We start from the raw sequence: 21,745 nt of genomic DNA, 5'->3' as shown, positions 1-21,745 counted from the left end.
ATATACATGAACAACTATACACTCCAATACTAACAAACTATTTATTTATTTGTGTATTCCTGTAACACTCGTCCTTCAGGACATTAACCTCATTATCAGACAAATCATGTACTCAACTCATAACTCAGTACTGTGTGTGTGTGTGTGTGTGTGTGTGTGTGTGTGTGTGTGTGTGTGTGTGTGTGTGTGTGTGTGTGTGTGTGTGTGTGTGTGTGTGTGTGTGTGTGTGTGTGTGTGTGTGTGTGTGTGTGTGTGTTTCATAGTGAAGGTGTTTTGATGTTGCTTTCTCTGGATGTCATTACAGGTTCTATGCAGCAGAGATCGCTTGTGGCCTCTTCTTCCTGCATGAAAAAGGAGTCATATACAGGTGGGACAATACGGTGTATATTCATCGCATACGTACGCTGCCCTCCAAATTGAATGACAATAATACAGAGCAGTTTCTCTGATAAATCAAGACAAATTGGCTGGCTTTTATCAAAAACTAGATCCAATTAGCCAAAGGACGCAGAGTTTGGTGATGTGTGATTGTGTTTCTTTTTATATCTCAGGAAAGGTCTCTGTGCATGCTTTCTCTTTTTTTTCTGTCCCTCTACAATCTCATGCCATGACTTCCATTCTGCCCTGGTAGCTGCTCAATACACCCCACAACCTGTACTGTAGCTTTGGAGGGCCGTGTCTGTCTCAAGGGCAACATTTGTGATAATTAATTCATGAATTAATTTTAGGGAAAGAAGAGCATTTTCCAGTCACTTACCCAGTGGTTCTCAACCTTTTCAGGCCATGACCCCCCAAAATAATTATATTTGATCTGGGGACCCCCCACCCTGACAAGCACTTGGAATTGTTGATGTTGAGGCATTCAATTTAGTTTGACTCGGTTCCACAGATAAACATTTTGAAAATAGCAGATCTACAAGCTCACATTGCGAGGCCTTGTAGATCGTAGATCGGCTATTTTCATCATTTTCTTTCTTATATTATTTGACAATTTGGCCAATGTTTGACCAGTTTTTATAGTATAGTTAGTTGATTACTTTTGATGCAGTAATGGTATTTCATTTTTTTTAAGGTATTAAAAAGGTCTCAAAAGTCCTTAAATTGTCACTTTACTGTCATCTGTCATGGTTTGGTTGCTACTATATGTCTATGAAATTAATTCAAGGACCCCAACGGAAACAAGCCCGCAAGGACCTTTTTGGCCGGACCTTTTAGACAAAAGCATTATAAATGTAACTGTGTTGTTTTACATTCTTTTGCCTAATAAAAATTTCAATCAATCAATCAATCTAGTGACCCCCCCCAAAATCATGTGGGACAGGTTGAGAACCACTGACTTACCCTGCTGAGGTCTAAACCATGTCTTCTTCCAAATTTGGTTTAGAAGTAATAATCCTAATAGCAAGTGTAGTAGATGAAACAAAAGCCTTGTCTTCACAGGGATCTGAAGCTAGACAACGTGATGCTGGATTCTGAGGGACACATCAAGATTGCTGACTTTGGCATGTGTAAAGAGAACATCGGCGAGGGTGTGACCACACGCACCTTTTGTGGCACTCCTGACTACATTGCCCCAGAGGTAAGGACCTCACTGTGTGTGTGTGTGTGTGTGTGTGTGTGTGTGTGTGTGTGTGTGTGTGTGTGTGTGTGTGTGTGTGTGTGTGTGTGTGTGTGTGTGTGTGTGTGTGTGTGTGTGTGTGTGTGTGTGTGTGTGTGTGTGTGTGTGTGTGTGTGTGTGTGTGTGTGTGTGTGTGTGTGTGTGTGTGTGTGTGTGTGTGTTCTGCTACGTGAGGTCAGCACTGTTTGACCTAAGCGGCCTCATGCTCCACATCACGGTCATCGCTACAGACACACACGCACACTTGCAAATGGACAGACATAAGTGTGTGTCCCCTATACAACATTACACACACACGTGTGCGCACGCACACACACACACACACACACACACACACACACACACACACACACACACACACACACACACACACACACACACACACACACACACACAGACACGCACACACGTTTTATCATTGTTTGTTGATGCTGCCTGCCCATGCTTATTCATACTTTAACTATTTGTGGGCTAATGTAGCTGGTCTCTGCTGTGTGGTGGGCTGGATATTGATTACATGTGACCCCTCTGGGGTCATACACATCTATACACATAATACACTGTCACACACCTATCTTGCACAAACACAATATTGTGCACTCACCCAATAACACATATAATGCATGTCCACATGCACAATGACATAGATGGATACACACTCCCTCTCTCTCTCTCTCTCTCTCTCTCTCTCTCTCTCTCTCTCTCTCTCTCTCTCTCTCTCTCTCTCTCTCTCTCTCTCTCTCTCTCTCTTGTATTATTCAGAATGACCTTTTCAGAACATTAAGACGTGTTACATGGAGGTAAATTGTTGAATTGTATAATTAAGGACATATGGAGGGACCATTCCTGTTGTGATATGTACAGTGGTTGCATTGTAGTGCTAAGCAAACAGTGGTTTTGGGGATTGGTCAAGTTTAAGTTCAATTATTGAAATTAAGTCACACCTGTGACTGGCACCTGAGTGACTGGCAGGTCAATCAAAACAAAGGCGATTACCAAGAGAAGCATATTGGGGGATTTTGGCACATTTTTGGGGTGCCCTACCGACACCTTTAGCTGAATTGCCCATTTCACAATTGCACGATCCTTACAAGCTGTACCTCGTTGTAAAGGTGAATAATCAACGATAAAAATGATATAAAATACAATACCAATTGGTATTATTAAATCGGCTGTTTAATGCCCAGCTTTAGGAGAGCGTTTGTGTGTGAAAGACACATTCAGTGCTGGAGAAATGTCTTGGTGAAATTGTATGGTTTAGTCAAATGTATACTGCGCTCCCGATCACAGCAGGTATGATATATATTCTTGTAATACCCAGTAATATTGTCGGTCATCAGGGTGGTGCTGTCTGTTACGGCGTTAAGCGCAGCGAGCGCGTTTGTGTGTGTGCGCGGCGCTGCGCTTGCTGAAGAGTGTGGCCTTGAGTAGCTACAAGGCTGATCCAATACTGTCATGTAGCATTAGGACTAATGGTAAAGAGATGTCCACGCTGCCAACACACGTATACCCCCCACACTGTGTTTAAACAACAACCATGTAAATCATATTTATTTTGTATGGTTGTTGCCAGTATGAGCGGTAACCCTGTAAAATAAAATGTTTGGCAGCATTCAGAGTTCATGTCACTGTTTCTTTACACCTTGCTGTTTTGGTGTTAATTTAAAGTATGAGTATATCTCCAGACACCATTACACCAGTGTTTGATTTTGTGTAGATTCTTCCTTACTTTGCTGGTAGGTTGGTTCTAAATTTAAATATCCTTGATTTTAAATGTTATTGACAAAATGTAATTAAAATGCAATTAAGCACAGCAATACATGAGATCAATTGGTTAATTTTTTTGGGACGCAAAGTCAGTCTCTCTTTCTCACTCTATCTCTCACACACGCACACGCACATACGCACGCACACACACACACACACACACACACACACACACACACACACACACACACACACACACACACACACACACACACACACACACACACACACACACACACACACACACACACACACACTGAATGAGTCAGCAGTGTTGAACTGGCCACAGGCACTCATACAGTATTGAAGAAATAGATTGAGAGGAGAGAATGGCAGACGGGGGTCATGCTTGTCTGTCCCCATCACCCTCATCACCCTTTCTCTTTAGATAATCTATGGCACACACACAGAAACGTGATTATACACAAAGACACAGGTTATGTGCACAGGTCACCATGTCAGCATTCTGTTTAATGTCCAGTGGCACGTCTGCCAACGGGCGATGGGCTGCAAGGACAGCAGTGTCACAGCAGCGTCACGTTAGGACTGTACGCTGTAACCTAACATGAAACTGATCTAAACATAATCTCGAATGGCATTTTTCCATTGTATGGTACCGGCTCGACTCCACATATGCTACTCGCTTTTGCTTCCAGTAACATTGTTTTCCACTGTGATAGTACTCCTTCAGTGTAGCTGGTTGTCATAGCGATGTCCAACTATCCGTGCAAGAGAGCGCTGGCTACTTGACTGGAATCAATCTATTTCGCCTACAATATATAGTTTCTGATAAACCTTTAGGTGAGAAATAGGCCATGCATTTGCTCAATGTTGATTGAATATTTACAGCTGCTGGTTTAAAAGTTTGTTAACAATATTTGGAAGCTTCCATGCGTTTATCGGCGAGTTCCTCATGACGCAATGACACTAGTGTCAATATTCTCTGACCAATCAGTAGTCTGCAGTGTTTTAACCTGGGAGGTGAAAAATTACCGAATGGAAACCCCAAAAAGGTGAATGGAGTCAAGTCAAGTTGAGCTAGTACAATGCAGTGGAAAAGTACCATTAGCCACTCTCTCATTCAAGGGCTTAGAATGCAGATGATCAATTTCCACTTTAGAATAAATATACAAATGATAGGAAAACGTGAAGACTATATTCTGTATGCCTTCATACTTGACATGGATCAAATATCATGTCATTATGCCACAATTTGGAACCTCGGAGAGAAATCCGATGCACGAATGCCATACCTGTGCCAGCGTAGGTGCTCTCCACGTTTGGGGTTCCTGGAACTCATTTAATTAAAAAGCATGAGGCATCATAAGAGATGAGGGCTTCCCCTCTTCCATCAGGGATCTGTCACTACAGCCCAGGATTAAAGCTTTCCATCCTTTGCTAGCTAGTGCTAGTAAAGTGCTTACCCAGAGGAATAGGGATGTGTGAAGCGTGTAGTGTTCTTCATCCGCATATAGATTTGGCTTCCAAGTACTCTCATGGTCTTAACTTGCGCCATATGGTCTTAACTTGCGCCATGGGGGTATGTCCAGTGTATAGTATGTTCCTATCTACAGGATGCTAAAATGCCCATAGCGCCCAGGCACTATCCATTGTGCTCGGCGCTACGGGCACTGAATTATTCATAGGTGTGTTTAGGGCGTAACATTAATAAAACCAATCAGAGTGTCAGGGGTGCCATCACTGTTGAGAACTAGGTCGCATCTGGCATAAGGCGCAGTCCTAAGTTGCGGAGAGAATGCTTTTCTATATTGAAAATACATTGATACTGATATTTTCGGTGTGAGTTTTGTTTCTTTCCATAACCGCTCGTCTAACGCGCATAACATCCTTTTCCTCTATTTCATCATAGGATGAAGAATGAAGTGCTTAGCGCACACCTCAATTGTTGAACATGAGTGTTGTGTTGTGATAGTGACCTGTAATGCGTTGAGCCAGAGCTGCCATTTCGCGTGAGACACACACAAATGACACTCTTCACACGCACTCACGCCACACCTCCTATTTCTCAAGCATCCCAAAGGCAAAACTGTGTCAACTCATGCTTTGAAACGCCCACTTCTGCCGTTTGTTGAGCGACAAAGTGAATTAAATTATTCTTTCTGAGGTAGGCTATCCTAACGTTCTAGTAAAGATGAAAAACAGAAATGATAGGTGCGTGCGTCTGTTGAGGGACGCTGTGCTCATTTATGCTCAAGGCACAGCAGCGTAATTTCATCATTTATATTCCCATTCCCCAGACGTCGCCGATCAACATAGCTCTTAATATCAATTGATGTTCTTGTTCTTGTTCTACACTTAAAAAAGGTTAGATGTATGTGTCCCCTGGAATTTCCTCTGTCCTGTTGAGTTTATAACGTCAGTTTTTAGTTTTGCTGCTTAAATGTCTTAAATGAGCAGGGAATACCAATGGATGGTATCCCCTGCTCTCCGGTGACATTATAGTGTGCATGGAAACGTTTACAATTGCCTAAAGCAGCCTCTCTAATCTTATGTATCCCAACAATCGGGAAAAACATTTACATGATTATAGGCAATAGCAACCCCCCCCAAAAAGAAAACGTGCAAGCACAGTGGGTTGTCGAGCGGGAGTTAGGGGTTCGGTCGCAGTGTGAGGCACTAAAAACACCACTATACTATTGTTTCTACTATGTGTTTGGTTTGTCTAATATTGTTCAATGTGATAAACATAGTTGTGTATAAAGACATAATCTCTTTTGCAATCATCCTAAGGACTCTGCATTATTTCACCAGTCCTTTTTACCAGTTTGAAAGTCTCAGTTTAAAGTGTCAGTAGGCCTAAAACACATAAAATGCTGTTTTATACATGCTAAAATGTGATTACAGCTTCTAACTGGTGACTGAAAGTGTTTTGTGTTTTTTTTTGCCTTAAAATGACTTGATTTCATTTTGGGGGGTTATATTTTAAACTTTAAAAAATCAAATCTATAAAATGTTGAGATTATAGCCCACTGTACCCATTGAAATAACTTTAAAGGGTTAATATAACCCATGAATTATGTTTTCAATGTGTCATCATTCCTGAGGGTTACAGTTCATAGATTATGGCCTTTGAGTTCCCTGAAAAGCGCTCTATAAATAAAATGTATCACTTTACATAGTCACATGTAGTCATATAGGCGCCGTCTCCAGTCCTTTCGATTCTCCATACATCTTGCAAGCTCATCAATACTTTATACTTTAATATAAATGCGGAAATCTTGCAATATCAGATTTGGCCACTAGGCTTCAGTGGCTTCAATAATCCTCTGCGGTTCTGGGAGCTTGGGCTCCAGCCCCTGAATCGTTTATGTTAAACAAAATGAGAATTCAGGCTGAGTGTCAGGTTACTCTGTGGCTGAAAGTACGGTGATGTGCTTGAATAGGGGTGTACTCAAGTCAAATTTTGTATTTTGACTTGATGCATTATACTGTATATCCTTTGCATGAATAATGTGATAAATAACAGTGAAGGACATTACACGATAAAGTGATGTTTTAATGCACTTTCATAATCAAAATTGTGTTTTCATGCTAGATCTCAGTGACAACACGCAAACACACACTCCTGGTCTAGCTTAAAAGAAACAAGAATGACCAAAGTCATAATAAAGCCGCATGCGGCAGGCTTTTTTTGCCCCAATCTTTTCATAGACCTGATTACTTGTTTTTTGGATTGCTTGTTTCTCTCGCCAAACCTGGCAACATTTAGCGTCGCAGATTAACGCTTTAATGTTTTTTATATAAGTGGTGGCAACATTTTGTGACACCACACGGGTCTTCCCAACAATAGCTAAGATTGAAGTCAGTGTGAACATGGCCAAATAATAACTGAATAGCCAAACTAGGTCTAATGAAGCACGCTAGCATTTAGGCTAACCCTCCGGCCTGACGTGTAACTCCGTGCGTTGGCTTGTTGTGATTTGTGTTCGTCCATGCTGGCCCCTAATATGGTCTGCTTCCGGGTGGATCAACCTAACTAACAATGAGGATCGTTCTGATTGGATCCCTTCCCAACTAGTCCCACAAAAAGAGTAATTCTGATTGGATCTCTTCTCCATTCGTCCCGCCCTAACATTTTCGTCTCGTCTAATTCGTTGACTAACGTGTCCATTACATTTTCGTCTCCCCATTGGCTTAAAAGGGGGGAAGTGTGAAGGACAGCCAGGACAGCCAATGACACTTGGTGTCACTAAATGTCACTCGGGTGTCGACTAGGACTAGTGCTGTTTATAGAGCCGCGCTGCTTTCAGCATGCGGCTAAAAAGAAAAGAAAAAGAAAACAGCACAGCTTACGCCTTTGCCCCCACTTAAGTCCTTGACATAAGTGCTTATGTTTAATTGATAGCGCTCCTCAGAAATACCTCACTTGTTTTGTCTGCCTCCCCCTATCACAGCAGCAGTTGAGCGGGAGTAAATATATGCCGGTGGACGGATCACTTGCAGATCTGTATTCACAAATCTGAAATGGTGGTAATTCAGGCATTCCACAGAGCGGGTATGACTGGCAAATTTATAGCCTGATTAAACACCTTAGGAAGAGTCGTTGACAGGTGTCACTGTACTTCCAATTCCGAAAGTGGTACATTTTAAACCAGATTTTTCAATAAACGTGTCAATACTGACGGGTGTGCGTGTGTGCATGTGTGCGCATGTGTGCGCATGTTTGCGCGTGTGTGCGTGTGTGCGTGTGTGTGTGTGTGTGTGTGTGTGTGTGTGTGTGTGTGTGTGTGTGTGTGTGCGTGCGTGTGTTAAACTGAAAATTCCAAATAAAGAAATGTATACGTATTTAATTAATACGTATTTAATATATATATACAAGTCACAGTGTAATAATAGTGGTGTAATAATAATAATAATAATGGCTTGAATTTATATAGCGCCTTTCATGAACCCAAGGACGCTTTACATCAAAAACAATAAATAACCAACAACCAAAGAAAACTAGTTGCCATAAGCCTGAGAGAATAGGTATTTTCAAGGCAGCCTAAACCCATTCAATCCGGGGACGCATCTCTGTCATTTTACATTTATTTGGCTATTAAAAAATAGCAGATATACAAGCTCATAGCGCGGCACTGAGTGCTGTACTATGAGTTTGTAGATCTGCTATTTTTGAAAAATCTTTGAATATGTATATTTTTTAAGCGAACAATTGTAACTCAAATCTGTGCTTCTGGGGGTCCCTGGAAGTGAATATTTTACAAATGTTCACTTTAGAAAATATATATTTAAAGATTTGCATTCACGATTTTTCAAAATCACAGGTACACAGGTTTTTATGCCTTTAATGATAGAAGGATAGGACAGTAGGTTGACAGGAAATGGGGAGAGAGATGGGGAGTGACGTGCAGCAAAGGCCGTAGAGATCGGGACTCGAGGGACCTGCTAGCTCTTTTATTATTCCTTCTCATTTGTTAATGTTTACTTCATTGATGCAGGCCCGTGTCCGTGTGTGTAATACGCAAGGAATGTCCATCAATTTCATCATCAAATGATGCGGGTGTCCCACGTCATTCGTGGGACACTCACATCATTCTGCATCATTTCGCATCATTTCGCATATGTGGCTGGCCGCTATATGACCATATATGGAGCCATATTACCATTATGAAGCAATCGACACAAATCCAAACTTAGGTCATAAAGCGTGGAAAGCGTGCCATATTACCGTATATGGAACCCACTGACACAAGTCTCAACTTGCGTCACCAAGCGTGACCTGGTGTCTTTAAAAGGAGGATGAGAAATGTTTTAGCAACTTAATTGGCCGGTTGAAACGTATATTGGTAGTTATAAAAACATCTAGTCTTCATACTGTATTGATATTCCGGAGTAAGAAGAAAAGAACCGGGTGGTTCTGTCAGTCAGCTTCTGAGGGAAACTGTGTTCAAAGTCCCTGGTGGTTCTCAGGGAAACTGTGTGATCAAAGAGGGACTGTGGAGCAGCAGCCACAAGGACATATCATCATGTCCATGGACTTACAGCCCAACGTTCCCATGCCCCAATCTTCAGTGGCTTCCAGAAAGGATTCTGAATCAGAAACACTTTATTATCACACCTTTGAAATACTTTGTAGTAAAAACAAGAGTGAAACACTCATGGCCAGGCTTCTCGAACTTGCAGGAGAGGCCCAGTGCACTGATTTTGTATTGAAAAAGCAACTTTATTGCCCCTTGTCCAGTGTATCCCAGAACAACAGGGTGGTCACTCCCCTGGATACACAAGACACAGGTTCCCAATCATCCACTAAACTTCACCAAATGCCCAACCAGCCTGGTGCCAGTGCAAAGTTGGTAAATGTAGCTGGTCAGCTACCTGTAATGGGTACTTCGGTCCAACAGCAGACACCGGGGCTTGCTGCAAGCCATGTGAGGACCGCTGCACCTCAGCTGAACCCTGCTGCACATCCTGGCATGGAGTATGTGAGAACAGAGGATGGCAATCTGCATTTGATACCACAGCACTTATTTGCCCTGATCCAGACACCCCAACAAGGCCAGACAGTAAAGATTCCCCCAAGGCCAAGGCCTGTTCTGAGCCCTTCAAGGACTGCTGTACCTCAACTGCCTGTTGTGACCACTGGCCAGCTGATGATGGCACCAAAGCAGAATGTCCTAGCCCAACAGGGCCAAATAGTCACCAACATCCCCCCGACATCTACTCCCCAGACAGCCGGGCTGAGACCTACTGGTCTGGTTCTGCTGAAAACCGGTGATATGGGGATGGCCCAGGCGAAAACTCATCAGACCCAGCCAGTCTACGTGACCCTGACACCTAATGCCCGGACAGCTGGGGCCACCGTCCGAGTATGTGTGCCCAGTCAGGTGCCTGGAATGGCCCAGACTGTACAAATGACATCACCAGGACAGACTAGTGGTACAGCAGTCCCTACCCCCTCCATCACAACCCCATTGGTCGTGCAAGGAATAGAGGACGATGTGCAGAGATGCAAGGACTATCTGACTAAGATGATCTGCTTTTCATCCGCAAATTACACCCAGAAAACCTACGAGAATGTGAAAGACCTGGTGCAGGATCTACTCGATGCTAAGATTGAGCCAGATGAATTCGCCACTCGTCTCTATGCTGAGCTGGAAATCCCTCATCACCCGAACCTCATTCCCTTCCTCAAGAAAACCCTTCCTGCCTTGCGCCAATCCCTCATCGACCAGCAGACATCCACCACCCCTGTCCTGGTGACTCCTGTGGCATACAACAGCACCACCACTGGCCCCACCCCGGGCGCCATCAGGCCAGCCCTCGCAAATGCACCTTCCATGGAGGCCCAGGCCCCCCAATCAGCTGATATCACTATGTCCATTTTATGATCACGCAGTCATTGAGATCACATCATACAGTTGTGAGGGCGCCTATCATCATAGCAGCTAAATGTGTCACGAAACAAGATGGCAGCTAAACGTGGAAGCTCCATACAACCTTGCACTAGATATACTTTATAATCCCTAATCCTAATACTAATAGACTACTAGTACAATACCGTTATCAGAGGGGCCAAGTCTAGAGCCGTGTGAAACTCCATATTTGAACTCATGCCCCTTCACTTATGCCATACCCATTGTACCCACTGTCAGAGTACTTAGTACAGTGCAATACCCATTATCACAATACTTGGAAGCCAGCCTATGTATGATGTCATATTGGTGACATGGGCATAAAAGGCTCACAGAACGATAGTACTTGGAGGCCAGCCTATGATGTCAGTACTATGACGTCACATTGGTGACATCAGTGATCTCCACACACGTCACAACACACGTATGTCTGTCTGTGTCCCTTTTATGCCCATACCATATATGGAGATCCCGACCGCTGATCTGACCATATATGGGGATTTGCAGATTTTATCAATATATTTTTTTAACTACCAATCCGACCGACTTCACACCGAGTAACTCCACTACCCCGGGTCCTCGGCGACCCACGGCGAGTTTGAAGTCGATCGGTTCGACAGTTCTCGAGTTGTGTCGGGAATGATGACAAGTTGGGAATTCCGCACCAGGTTAATGCAATACCCGTTGTACCGTCTGTCTGTCCTCGTTCCCTTTATGCCCATATATGGAGATCCCTCATGTCATCAGTATATGACAACAGTATATGCTCATAGTCATAAGGGCATATATGGGCATATACTGATGATCTGACCGATATGCCCATATAGGAGCGTATTCTGATCCGACCAATATGCCCATATATGAGCATATACTGATCCGACCGATATGAGCGTATACTGATCCGACAAATATGCCCATATATGAGCATATACTGATCCGACCGATATGCCCATATATTGGCATGTCGGTCGGTTTGACGGCTCTGGACAACCGGATCTTCATATATGCCTATATATGGACATATTGGTCGGATCTGGGATTTTGGACAACTGCCGGTTCCATCAGGACCTGTCAAACGTTTTCTTTTCTTTCTTTTTTTCCCCACATTTTGTGAATTCATGATCTCAGATTCACTGCTGTGCTGCCCCATCCCTCCATATTTGGGCAGGACTGACCATCATCAACATACAGTAACAGAGATCCATAGGGAAACCAAGCCCGTCTTGTTTTTTCTTTGCCCATGAGAATAAGCTGATACTCGCTGCTTAAGGGGTATATAAAGTTTAACTTACACTACCTCTGAGTACCAGAAGACATTTATTTGTTGTCTCCGCCAGGAGACTATGTTTTCGTTCTCGTCCTTCCGTGTGTCCACCAAGCTAACATTGGTCAAGCTTCACATGACACGTGACAATATGTTGAAAGGGTGTGCTTTGATTGGCTAGCGAGACGCATGATGAAATAGAGACCTATAAATAGGTGTGTCACTTCAAAAGATCATTTATATCTTTTGAAGTGAGGTAAGACAGGATTAATGAGGAACAGTACTGGCGGAGACCTGTGCTCTGAGGAGCACATTTTCTAGTTTTTATTTGTTTTTATTTCTGTTCACTTTTTTACGCCATGGCTCTGCACCCCCCACAGAGCTAGCTGCAGGTGGTGCAGGACGGGGGCTGTCTATTGGTGTTTGTCTGAGCTATATGCTCTCACAAATGGCTTGACTTATCAGTGCCAAATGTATTGTACGCACTGCCAGTAGGCCACAGAAGTACCTCCACAATATTTAACTTTAACTTTATAACATTGAAGTCAATGGGGCTCTGATCCAGCTGAGTCATATGTCATAGATATGTCATAGATAACTTACTGTACATCACAGGCTGGTCACATGAAATCCGAGACCACACTGTCCTAGATACTAACTGCGTAACAGGTATAATCCTGATCTGGGATTCAGTCATTTATTTCACTTTTTATTTTAGCAGCAGCAGTCAGAATAGCAATTTATTTTTGTAGGATATAATGTTCTATAAGGTATAATACGGTGGTGCATGGTTGACAGGCTCCACTAGTTACATGTGGAGTTAGGTTTGCATAGTACTGTACATGCGTGCACGTCGGGTACGATGCAAGTCGGAATACATGCCCTACCCGTTGTGCAATACTCCTGCTATCTGATGTACTCGTACTCGTCGTCAGCTCCACATGCGTTGCGTTTTGCTTTGTGCCGCCGCTTTCGTTCACCTCATTCACCCTTTACTGACTGCAGCTCTCGTCATTTTTGTATCTTCTTTTTAAAGGGATTCATGGTGCTTGGCATCCTTATGTTTTGCATTACCACCCCCTTCTGTTTGTCAGTGTGCGACCTACTTACATTGCATCCCGCAAACCGGTTTTCTTTTATAAATCTCACAAAGTATACTTCTGTGTTATCCTGTGCAGCATTAATTATATTTTTTAACAGTTCCCTCCCTCAGCACATCCACCATGCCCTTTCCCTTTGGTAGCGACTACAGTTCATAATTGCATATTCTATGTCAATAGATATAACACTGATATTTCAGTATTGTGACCGTAGGTTGAACACATATTGGACTGAAAATATTTCCGTCCAAATACGTTTTCTTTTTGCTCTGCTCAAAAGTGAGTCTTCCCAGGAGTACTCCACCTTGGTCAAATGGGGCCACGTGGAAATATGTTACTTCCTTGGCTTACTGATAGCATGCACAAGAAATACAGCGGTGATCGGTGCACTGGTTAGCTCAGGACAGACAAGCGGGTGAAAACATATTCCTCCCCCCTTGCCTTTGGCCTAGTAGAGATACATTGTGTTTAAAAAAATGCAGGCAAGTCCCATTAGTGTTGCCTGGTGGTCTCAAAAACATAAAGGAAAACTGGCAGAAAAAGACTCTCTACATAAACTTTTATGGAAGACTCCTTACTCAGAGACTAAGAAAATATTATTTTTTATTTTATTTTAACATGCTCATGAAGTGCTCTGTGCTCAAAGTGAAAGGTGCACCTTTCTATTTGGGCCTGATCCAATACACAGCTGATGATTATATCTCCCTGTCTTCACAGATCATTGCTTATCAGCCATATGCGCGATCTGTAGACTGGTGGGCATATGGCGTGTTGCTCTACGAAATGCTAGCAGGGCAGGTAAGTGGTGTACACACACACACACACACACACACACACACACACACACACACACACACACACACACACACACACACACACACACACACACACACACACACACACACACACACACACCTTGACAGTCACAAGGTCATGTGAATATTATTCACATTTTGACCACCCACACCCTCCAAGACCAATATGTACTAAACTAATGATCTCGTAGTTCTCAGAAGCATTAGTATCATCACTGAGGATAATGCCAGGGGGCGCTATCCATATGATACACAGAGACGAGTGGTTCAAATAGAACAATAGGTTACTTTCGTAACCCTTGGTTCTCTGATAACATATGAGCGAGGTGTCTCACCATACTGGAGACACCACACTCATGTTATCACTAAAGTAACCTACAGTATTGTTTCGAAGAGGTTTGGCTTTGAGGCAGCTGACATGCAAAGTTTAGTTTAAATTCAGCACCACCACAAGGGCGAACAATACATTTTGCAGCAGAAATACTTACAGAATACAGTATACAATACATACAGAAAACAATACTAATACAGAAGTACATGATGCACACACGCTCACCATAACTTTAGATTTTAGTTCTGCTCATCCGGGTGCGATGACGTGTTTCTCGGTTCGGCACACGTTGACACACACTTCCTCCAGTGTGGTAAATCAGAGAAAAGAGGGCTCAAGACAGATGACCTATTTCTAAGCCGGGGCTGGTGGAGTGGAAATTAGGAATAATACATTTTGCGGACTGTCACAACAGTCACATTATGGTTGGTGATGAGAAGCCCACTTCAGCCTTCTGCTGAAACGTCTCGGTACAAATGATTCCACTTTTCACCGGTCACTGTTGACTTCCTCACAGTTACAGTCCGTCCACATACTTACTGTAACTATGTTTCTGCTCTCTCTCTCTCTCTCTCTCTCTCCCCCCTTCTTTGCCATCCTCTGTTTTATCCCTTGTGCCTCTTTCTATCTGTCCACTGTCTTATTCTTCTCATTTGTTGTTCTCATCACCTTCAAGGGTCCTCTCAGAGAGTATGAAAGGACCCTTGTGTGTCCACTTTTATATTGTACACTCAATAAAGCAATAAGAGGCCGTGGTTTACCATGACTGTTACAACGGCATAGGACGCCCGGGGCGGGGCAGAGGGCTTCCAACCGTCTTAGCTGTTTTATGGCAGGCATACCATATTCTGCATGTTTTCTAATATATACTTATATTTATATATTTACTGCTGAAACAATTTTTTTCCACTTTTCTTCCCTCCTTCCGTAGCCTCCGTTTGATGGCGAGGATGAAGATGAGTTGTTCCAGTCAATCATGGAGCACAATGTGTCCTACCCCAAGTCCTTGTCCAAAGAAGCTGTCTCCATCTGCAAAGGGGTGAGTAGGAATCCTTTTTTTTAAAGAACAGCAGCTGTCAACATCAGCTGCTGGTCTGGTTGTGTGGATTGCATGATGGGGGGTGAATGTACTGTAAATGATCATATTCTGCCTTAATCAAAGTTCACTTTATGTTAGTTGAAGTGATGTTTTTCCCCATAATGTTTGTGTCAAACCAGGTGGGAAAACATGCCAGTATTTTACCTTTGTTCCCTTTCTGTCCATTTCTGTCTAACCATCTTGTCTCCTTCGGAAAATATTTACATTGCCATTTACACTTATTGCCTTCCCCCAAATTTGCTCCTGCAAGGAAGCATGCATTCAGTCTGCAAGAGTGTTAACAGTTTTTAATTTATCTATTTACCAATAAAACATTACTTTTTTTTTTAACCCATTTAGACCTGCGGCCGATTCTAAAAACGCCTTCTAAATCCTGACCTACGTTTTCTGAAAAACTTCAAATATTTATTCAAAAATTACAAAAAAATGTATGTTGCAAATACTGTACATAGCAACAGGAACCCCAAAAGGGGTTCCCGTCCTGAAAGGTATAGTTACAAAAAAGGGTTCCCGCCCAAAATGAGTTAAAAAGAGTTTTATAAGGGCAAGTTTTGTTCAAAAAGTATGGATATCTAAAGTTGGTTCTTTAAGCAGAGAAGAAGTAACTACAAGGACCCAGTGATTTGTACTCTTTGAACTCTTTTTATACCCTAGAAATCAACTCAAACAGAACATGGAAAGGAAAAGTATTCAGGACACGGAAAGCTATATTTCTTTACAACATTATACAGTCCTTCAAGTATTCAGAAATCCATAAATTCCATTTCAGCAATGACCTTATACACCCATTTGTAATTTTCCAATTAACAGTAAACACAGTTTGTCCTCTTCAAGATGCTCTTGAAGAGGACCTCCCCTTCTGCTTCACATTAACATTTAGACTGTACATTGTAATATCCTCCTGAGATCAGTGAAATTAATGTTTTAGGTGAGGGAAGGGACAAGCTTCAATATATGCCCCTGAATGGCCCCTGGGCCCCTTTATACAATGCCTGTCTGGGAAATGACACATCAATGTTTCTCATGCCCTCACTCCTCGCTGGCTGGCTGTCTCTTTCCCATATTTATCATTATATAAATCTGTCCTAGAGAGAGAGAGAGAGAGAGGGAATTAGACAATACGAGATACTATTGTATTTTTCCATCAGAATTGTTTAAGCTTCCCTGAATGGCATCTTTTGTCTCCTTTTCATTATATTGTGTGTTGCTGAATATAATCTTTGACGTACACCATAATGTAGCTCTTATCTTATCTCATGTCTGTCACAAAAGTATTCAGAAATTGAGCAACTGTACAGCATCACTGTATCTTTTCGTGTGTGTATGTGTGTGTGTGTGTGTGTGTGTGTGTGTGTGTGTGTGTGTGTGTGTGTGTGTGTGTGTGTGTGTGTGTGTGTGTGTGTGTGTGTGTGTGTGTGTGTGTGTGTGTGTGTGTGTGTGTGTGTGTGTGTGCGTGTGTGTGAACATGTGTTCAGCTCAACACCCCCATCTGTACTCCCAATCAGTCACACACCTACTGTTTCTGTCTTGGATGTCCACATGTTTGGTCTGCAGAGACAGGAGAGGGGGAGAGAGAGAGAGAGGCAGAGACACACACATACTGTTACTCTTAATACTGAAAGAGTGGGCGATTTGACTATAAGAAACCAGCATTCAGGACACTAAATTAAAAACGGGTAGATTGATTGACATCCTGATACACTATACCAATAGCCAGCCATCCATGACATTCTTTCTGTTTGCACTCTAAGCCTTTGACACCAGTCAGAGAACGCCGTGTGAACGGAAAGATGTGTAAAAATAGACAGAAGGTAGCAAATTTGCTTTCCCTTCCACCCCAAACTGTGTCTGCGGCTGGATTCACACCTGGTTTCAAACTGTCAGCAATGGATTGTGCGTGCGTTCACATTGCGTGCGTGCGTGAAGAACTGTGCTGTTGGTCTAGTTTACCTCTATGGCAGTTCAATGGCAGTTATGTCTTATGGCTTGCCCTGTGCACACTACAGAGGTCTTCTGTGACACCAGTTGTCAGGTTATTTAACAATGCCTCTACATGACGGTGATGTTCATGTGCTGGACAAGGGTGTATTGGTAAGTAGTTGAGTCAGTTGACAGTACCGGCAGGCTCTAAGAGGCAGTAGTGACAATGCGTTATGATGTTGTATTTTATAGAGCTGACCTTCTAAGGTTTTTTTTTGGCTGTCGGAGCTTCTGGACCAAAAATTGATTTACGTTCGACAACGGGGGACTGGGGGGGTAGTATAATTAAATAATGAGTCAGGGATTAAGGATTCGCGGAGCTTAAGCTGTGCTGCTCACTTGGCGTGTGTCTAACATGATAATAGATTTACGCCAACATTTAATTCAATATGAGTTGCAGGCTAGACTATATAAAGCAAAACAAATTATATATACAGTAGATGAATTATAATAATACATTGCATGACGATAGACTCTAAGCCAGCCGCGTTACGACATTACCGTAAAGGAGGTTGTTGTTTATGTTGACGCCAGTCAACGCGTGGTTTTACACACCGTTTAATTCTAAACCTTGTTAATATTAAAATTGTGTATATGTACTTTCTATACACAACTACTATTTTCTCCATCTATGTTTCTGAGACATTGTGACGTCTCAGAAACTTTACATTATGTTGTTTGCATATCCATGGAGAAACGGTGACTGATCGCACAGCATTTCTCATTATTGTTAAGTACATTGTCCCGTGAAATAATAATTAAAACCACCAATATTAGAGTCCCAAATCCCATGGCACGGATCGAACGAAGCTTCGAAGTAAATGGGTCAGCCCTGGTATTTTATAACACTGGTTCTCAAAGTGGGGTCCAGGGACCCCCAGGGGTCCTTAAGGTGGTTCCAGGGGTCCCCAGCAAAATTAGTTAATATACATTAGCATCAAAATCAGTTTCACCACATATACAGCTATTATAAAATAGCCAATGTACAAGCTCGCAACGCGGCTCCTGTGGTGGTTGTGTCTGTGCCTAGTCGAGTCATGCCCAAACCTTGCATGTCCAAAACTGTTTCTTTTCAGAAATTGGAAAAATAACCAATGGTGTTCTAATGGATCCAATGTAGTTATTATTTAGTCACAAGCTCTTGTTAATACTTGTAATAGATTCAATATTCAATATAACCCAAAAAAAATCTAAAATAACAAAAATAGTAGATCTGCTATTTTTGCTACTTGTGTGACACTGTAGTATGAGGAAGTAGGGCATTCATTTACAAACAATTTTATGTCCCTTCCTCATTTTTATTCTGTCTATACATTGCATCATGGATAGTGATGGGCTGGAGGTTGTATTCTGGACATCACGCTGCTGCCCAGGATGCCTATTATTGTAAGGTAGTAGCTCCTGAACCGGTGGTGTCATACACCAGCATATTTTGTGCAAATAGCCAGTGGCAAGAAAGCCAACCTAACTTCAGGTACCTTTATCACATTAAAGCTACACTCTGGGACTTGATTGAATAAAGCGTTATTTTAAACAATCTGTATGGAAGAGTATGTTAGTACATTATGCAAGGGATAATTGACGGGTAGCTGGACATAAATCCCGACAGGGTGGTTATGCACCGACACGGAGCGGAGGTGCATAATCACCCTGAAGGGATTTATTTTTCAATAATGACCAGCTACCCGTCAATTAGCCCACTTATTATACGGCTACTTAATACATAAATTAATACATTTACTCAATAGTAACAACAAATTGAAGTATTTCCTTGCTTATGGCAATGAGCGTATTGCGCTGGGCGGACACGGTTGCCTCGGAAAACAGGGTAGTGCAGTTGATCAAATAGTTGTAAGTGACATGGTGTGTTTGTTTACATGGCTGTCATGTTGGATACAACATAAAATCAAGCAGCGCAGGTTGATATGAGCAGGTGCTCTGACTCTTTGATTAGACAGCGGTCTGTTATTGAGCTCATCGGTCATTATCCAGAAATAACACACCGCTGAATTCAGCTATTGACCAATCAGAATCAAGCATTCAACCAAGCCGTGTAATAAAACTACATTATTACATCTTTAGATGTGGTTGGAGGTGGTCTCCCTATTCTTCCATTTTGAAATTTAGCCAGGAACGGCCGAAGGCGGAGGATCATGTACTCATGAGAGTCTGTCTGTCTGTCAGTGAACAGCTAATCTCCGGCACCATTGGATCGATCTGCCCCAGATTTTTCCTGGTGGTGCTATAACAGGCCATTTCGCGTTTTGGCCTATAACTTTTGAACCGTAAGGCGTACAATCAAAATATGTTTTGCTCTGGATTCCTTGGATTGATTTTATGCAACAACCGTACTGGTCCAGGATCCACAACCATATTGTTATTATCAGGTGTCTGCAGAATCATAACTCACTTCTGCACTATACTATAGTTACTGTGGCTTATAACACAGTGCACGGCTTTCAAGAGCTGGGGGGTCCTTGGACCACACTTTGAGAACCACAGTGTTATAAAATGCTAGGGCTGACCCATGCAGTGTGAATGTGGAGTTCTAAATGTATCGTGCCTTCATTTCAACAGCTGTCAGAGCAACATTGGATGACAGGTGTTGTTTCTGGTCATTAGTGCGTTGCCAGCACTTATCTCCCTGTGGTGCTGCTGCCTGCAATTTAGTAGAAAGAAAAGCATGTGTGCGGGCACGTGCGCGTGTGTGCGCGTGCATGTGTGTGCGTGCGTGTGTGTGTGTATTTGCCCATGCATGTGTCAGGTTGTCCTGCCCCAGGCTCTTTCCTCTCCTCATTACTCCCTTTGGCCTCTTCACAATTAGGCCATGATGTGTTTTCTGAACCTTTTACAGAAAGAGTTAAGATCCTCTCTCTTTGTCTCTGTAACTTCAGTGAGGGTTACAACTACAGTAGGCAACCTGAGGCCTATGTGTTAGAAAATAATGAGTGTGTGGGGGTTGTAAAATATGTTGGCCAAAAAGGTTTTTGTTAAAGGCATTTTTGTCAGACAAGGCCTTTTTATCTAAGTTCTTGCTCAAAAGTTTGTGCACATCAGCCTGCCATATGAATTACCGCCCACTCTCCACCATAGAGCAGTAACTTGCCCCATTGCTAAGTGTGCACTTTCTTAATAGCCATCAGCTTAATGGTTCTCCATTACCCTGTCAATACACAGAATAACCCCTTGGCTACATTATGTCCTGGTGTATGTCTGCCAGCACATACAGAATGCTGGACATGAATAAGTCATGTTATCCTTGGAACGTTAATACATAGTCTACTAACTCTCACTCTCATAACGCCTTAATTCCCAGGGACAAGGACAAATTGTGCATGAGCAATGAGCACGCATGCAAATCACTCACGTAAAGGGCAGGACCTGCTAATGTTACACTACCACGCACGACAACAATCACTGACTCAGACCGCGATTATGATGTATGAGTGGCAAAACCTTCAAATCATGTTGGCGTAATGTGTGATTACTTTTTGTCAGCACTGTCTGTTTTCTCCCACTCCATCTGAGAGGGGGTTTATCATTTTGTTCAAGCTAAACGATGTCACCGTAGAAGCTAGTGGCTATATTTCACACAGCACAAGACAAACAAACAACAAAGTACAAACCATGCCCTCACCAGTATCTGCCACACCATTTGAAGTGGCACTGTCATTGCAAAGAGGTGAGGATGAATGAAAGAGGGTGGGAGGTGGAGAGTGAGAGAAGCAGACAGAGCTACATTATTTTTATTTATCAGCCCCATCTGTCTGGCTGTCGGGCAGTTGACCTAGAAAATAGGTGGAATCAGGTGGCCCTGGCACACAGATAAAAGAGAGAGTGACAATTATTCTGGATTCTCCTCGCTTCAAGCTCATTTGAATCTGAGCTGTTTTCCTGGTTTCCTCCCTTCTCTATTCTTTCCCCCTTTCTTGGAACTGCAAATAACAATGATGGGAGCGTGTACGACCAAAAATTTCGCCCGCGTTTTTACACCTGTAAACTTGTGATGTGACAATAAGGTTGAAGTTAGAACTTAGTAAACTAATACTCAAGTTTTCCCACACTCCTCACCTGTCACGCTATCCTCATACAGTACATGTCCTGCACCATTTTGACATCTCTGCCACTCCTGACTTCCTCATCCAGTACCACACTTCCTCTCTTGGCAACCTATCATATCCTTTTTCTAGGTACACAAAGACACAGTGTAGCTCCTTCTGCCCTTCTCTATACTGCCCCATCAACACTCTCAGGGCGAACAGTGCGTCTGTAGTGCTGTTCCTTGGCATAAACCCATACTGCTGCTCGCTAATTGCCGCCTCTCTTCTTAGCCTAGCTTCCACTACTCTTTCCCATGGCTTCATACTGCGGCTCATCAGCTTTATACCTCTGTAGTTA

At 42.7% G+C, this 21,745-nt stretch overlaps 1 protein-coding gene across 1 annotated transcript in view; it reads left to right on the top strand.

The window, feature by feature from the left end:
• LOC311065574 (protein kinase C alpha type-like) overlaps positions 1-21,745 on the top strand; it is a 175,354-nt gene that overhangs the window by 135,019 nt on the left and 18,590 nt on the right. The window contains exons 13-16 of the mRNA XM_084085990.1: positions 305-367; positions 1,441-1,579; positions 13,840-13,920; positions 15,200-15,307. Coding sequence (XP_083942116.1) covers positions 305-367; positions 1,441-1,579; positions 13,840-13,920; positions 15,200-15,307 — 391 coding nt within the window. The remainder of the gene's footprint in view (positions 1-304; positions 368-1,440; positions 1,580-13,839; positions 13,921-15,199; positions 15,308-21,745) is intronic.

The sequence above is a fragment of the Gymnoscopelus microlampas genome, assembly GCF_963454915.1.
Source record: "Gymnoscopelus microlampas genome assembly, chromosome: 2".
Taxonomy (NCBI): Eukaryota; Metazoa; Chordata; class Actinopteri; order Myctophiformes; family Myctophidae; genus Gymnoscopelus; species Gymnoscopelus microlampas.
This window is presented reverse-complemented; position numbering and strand designations above follow the sequence as displayed.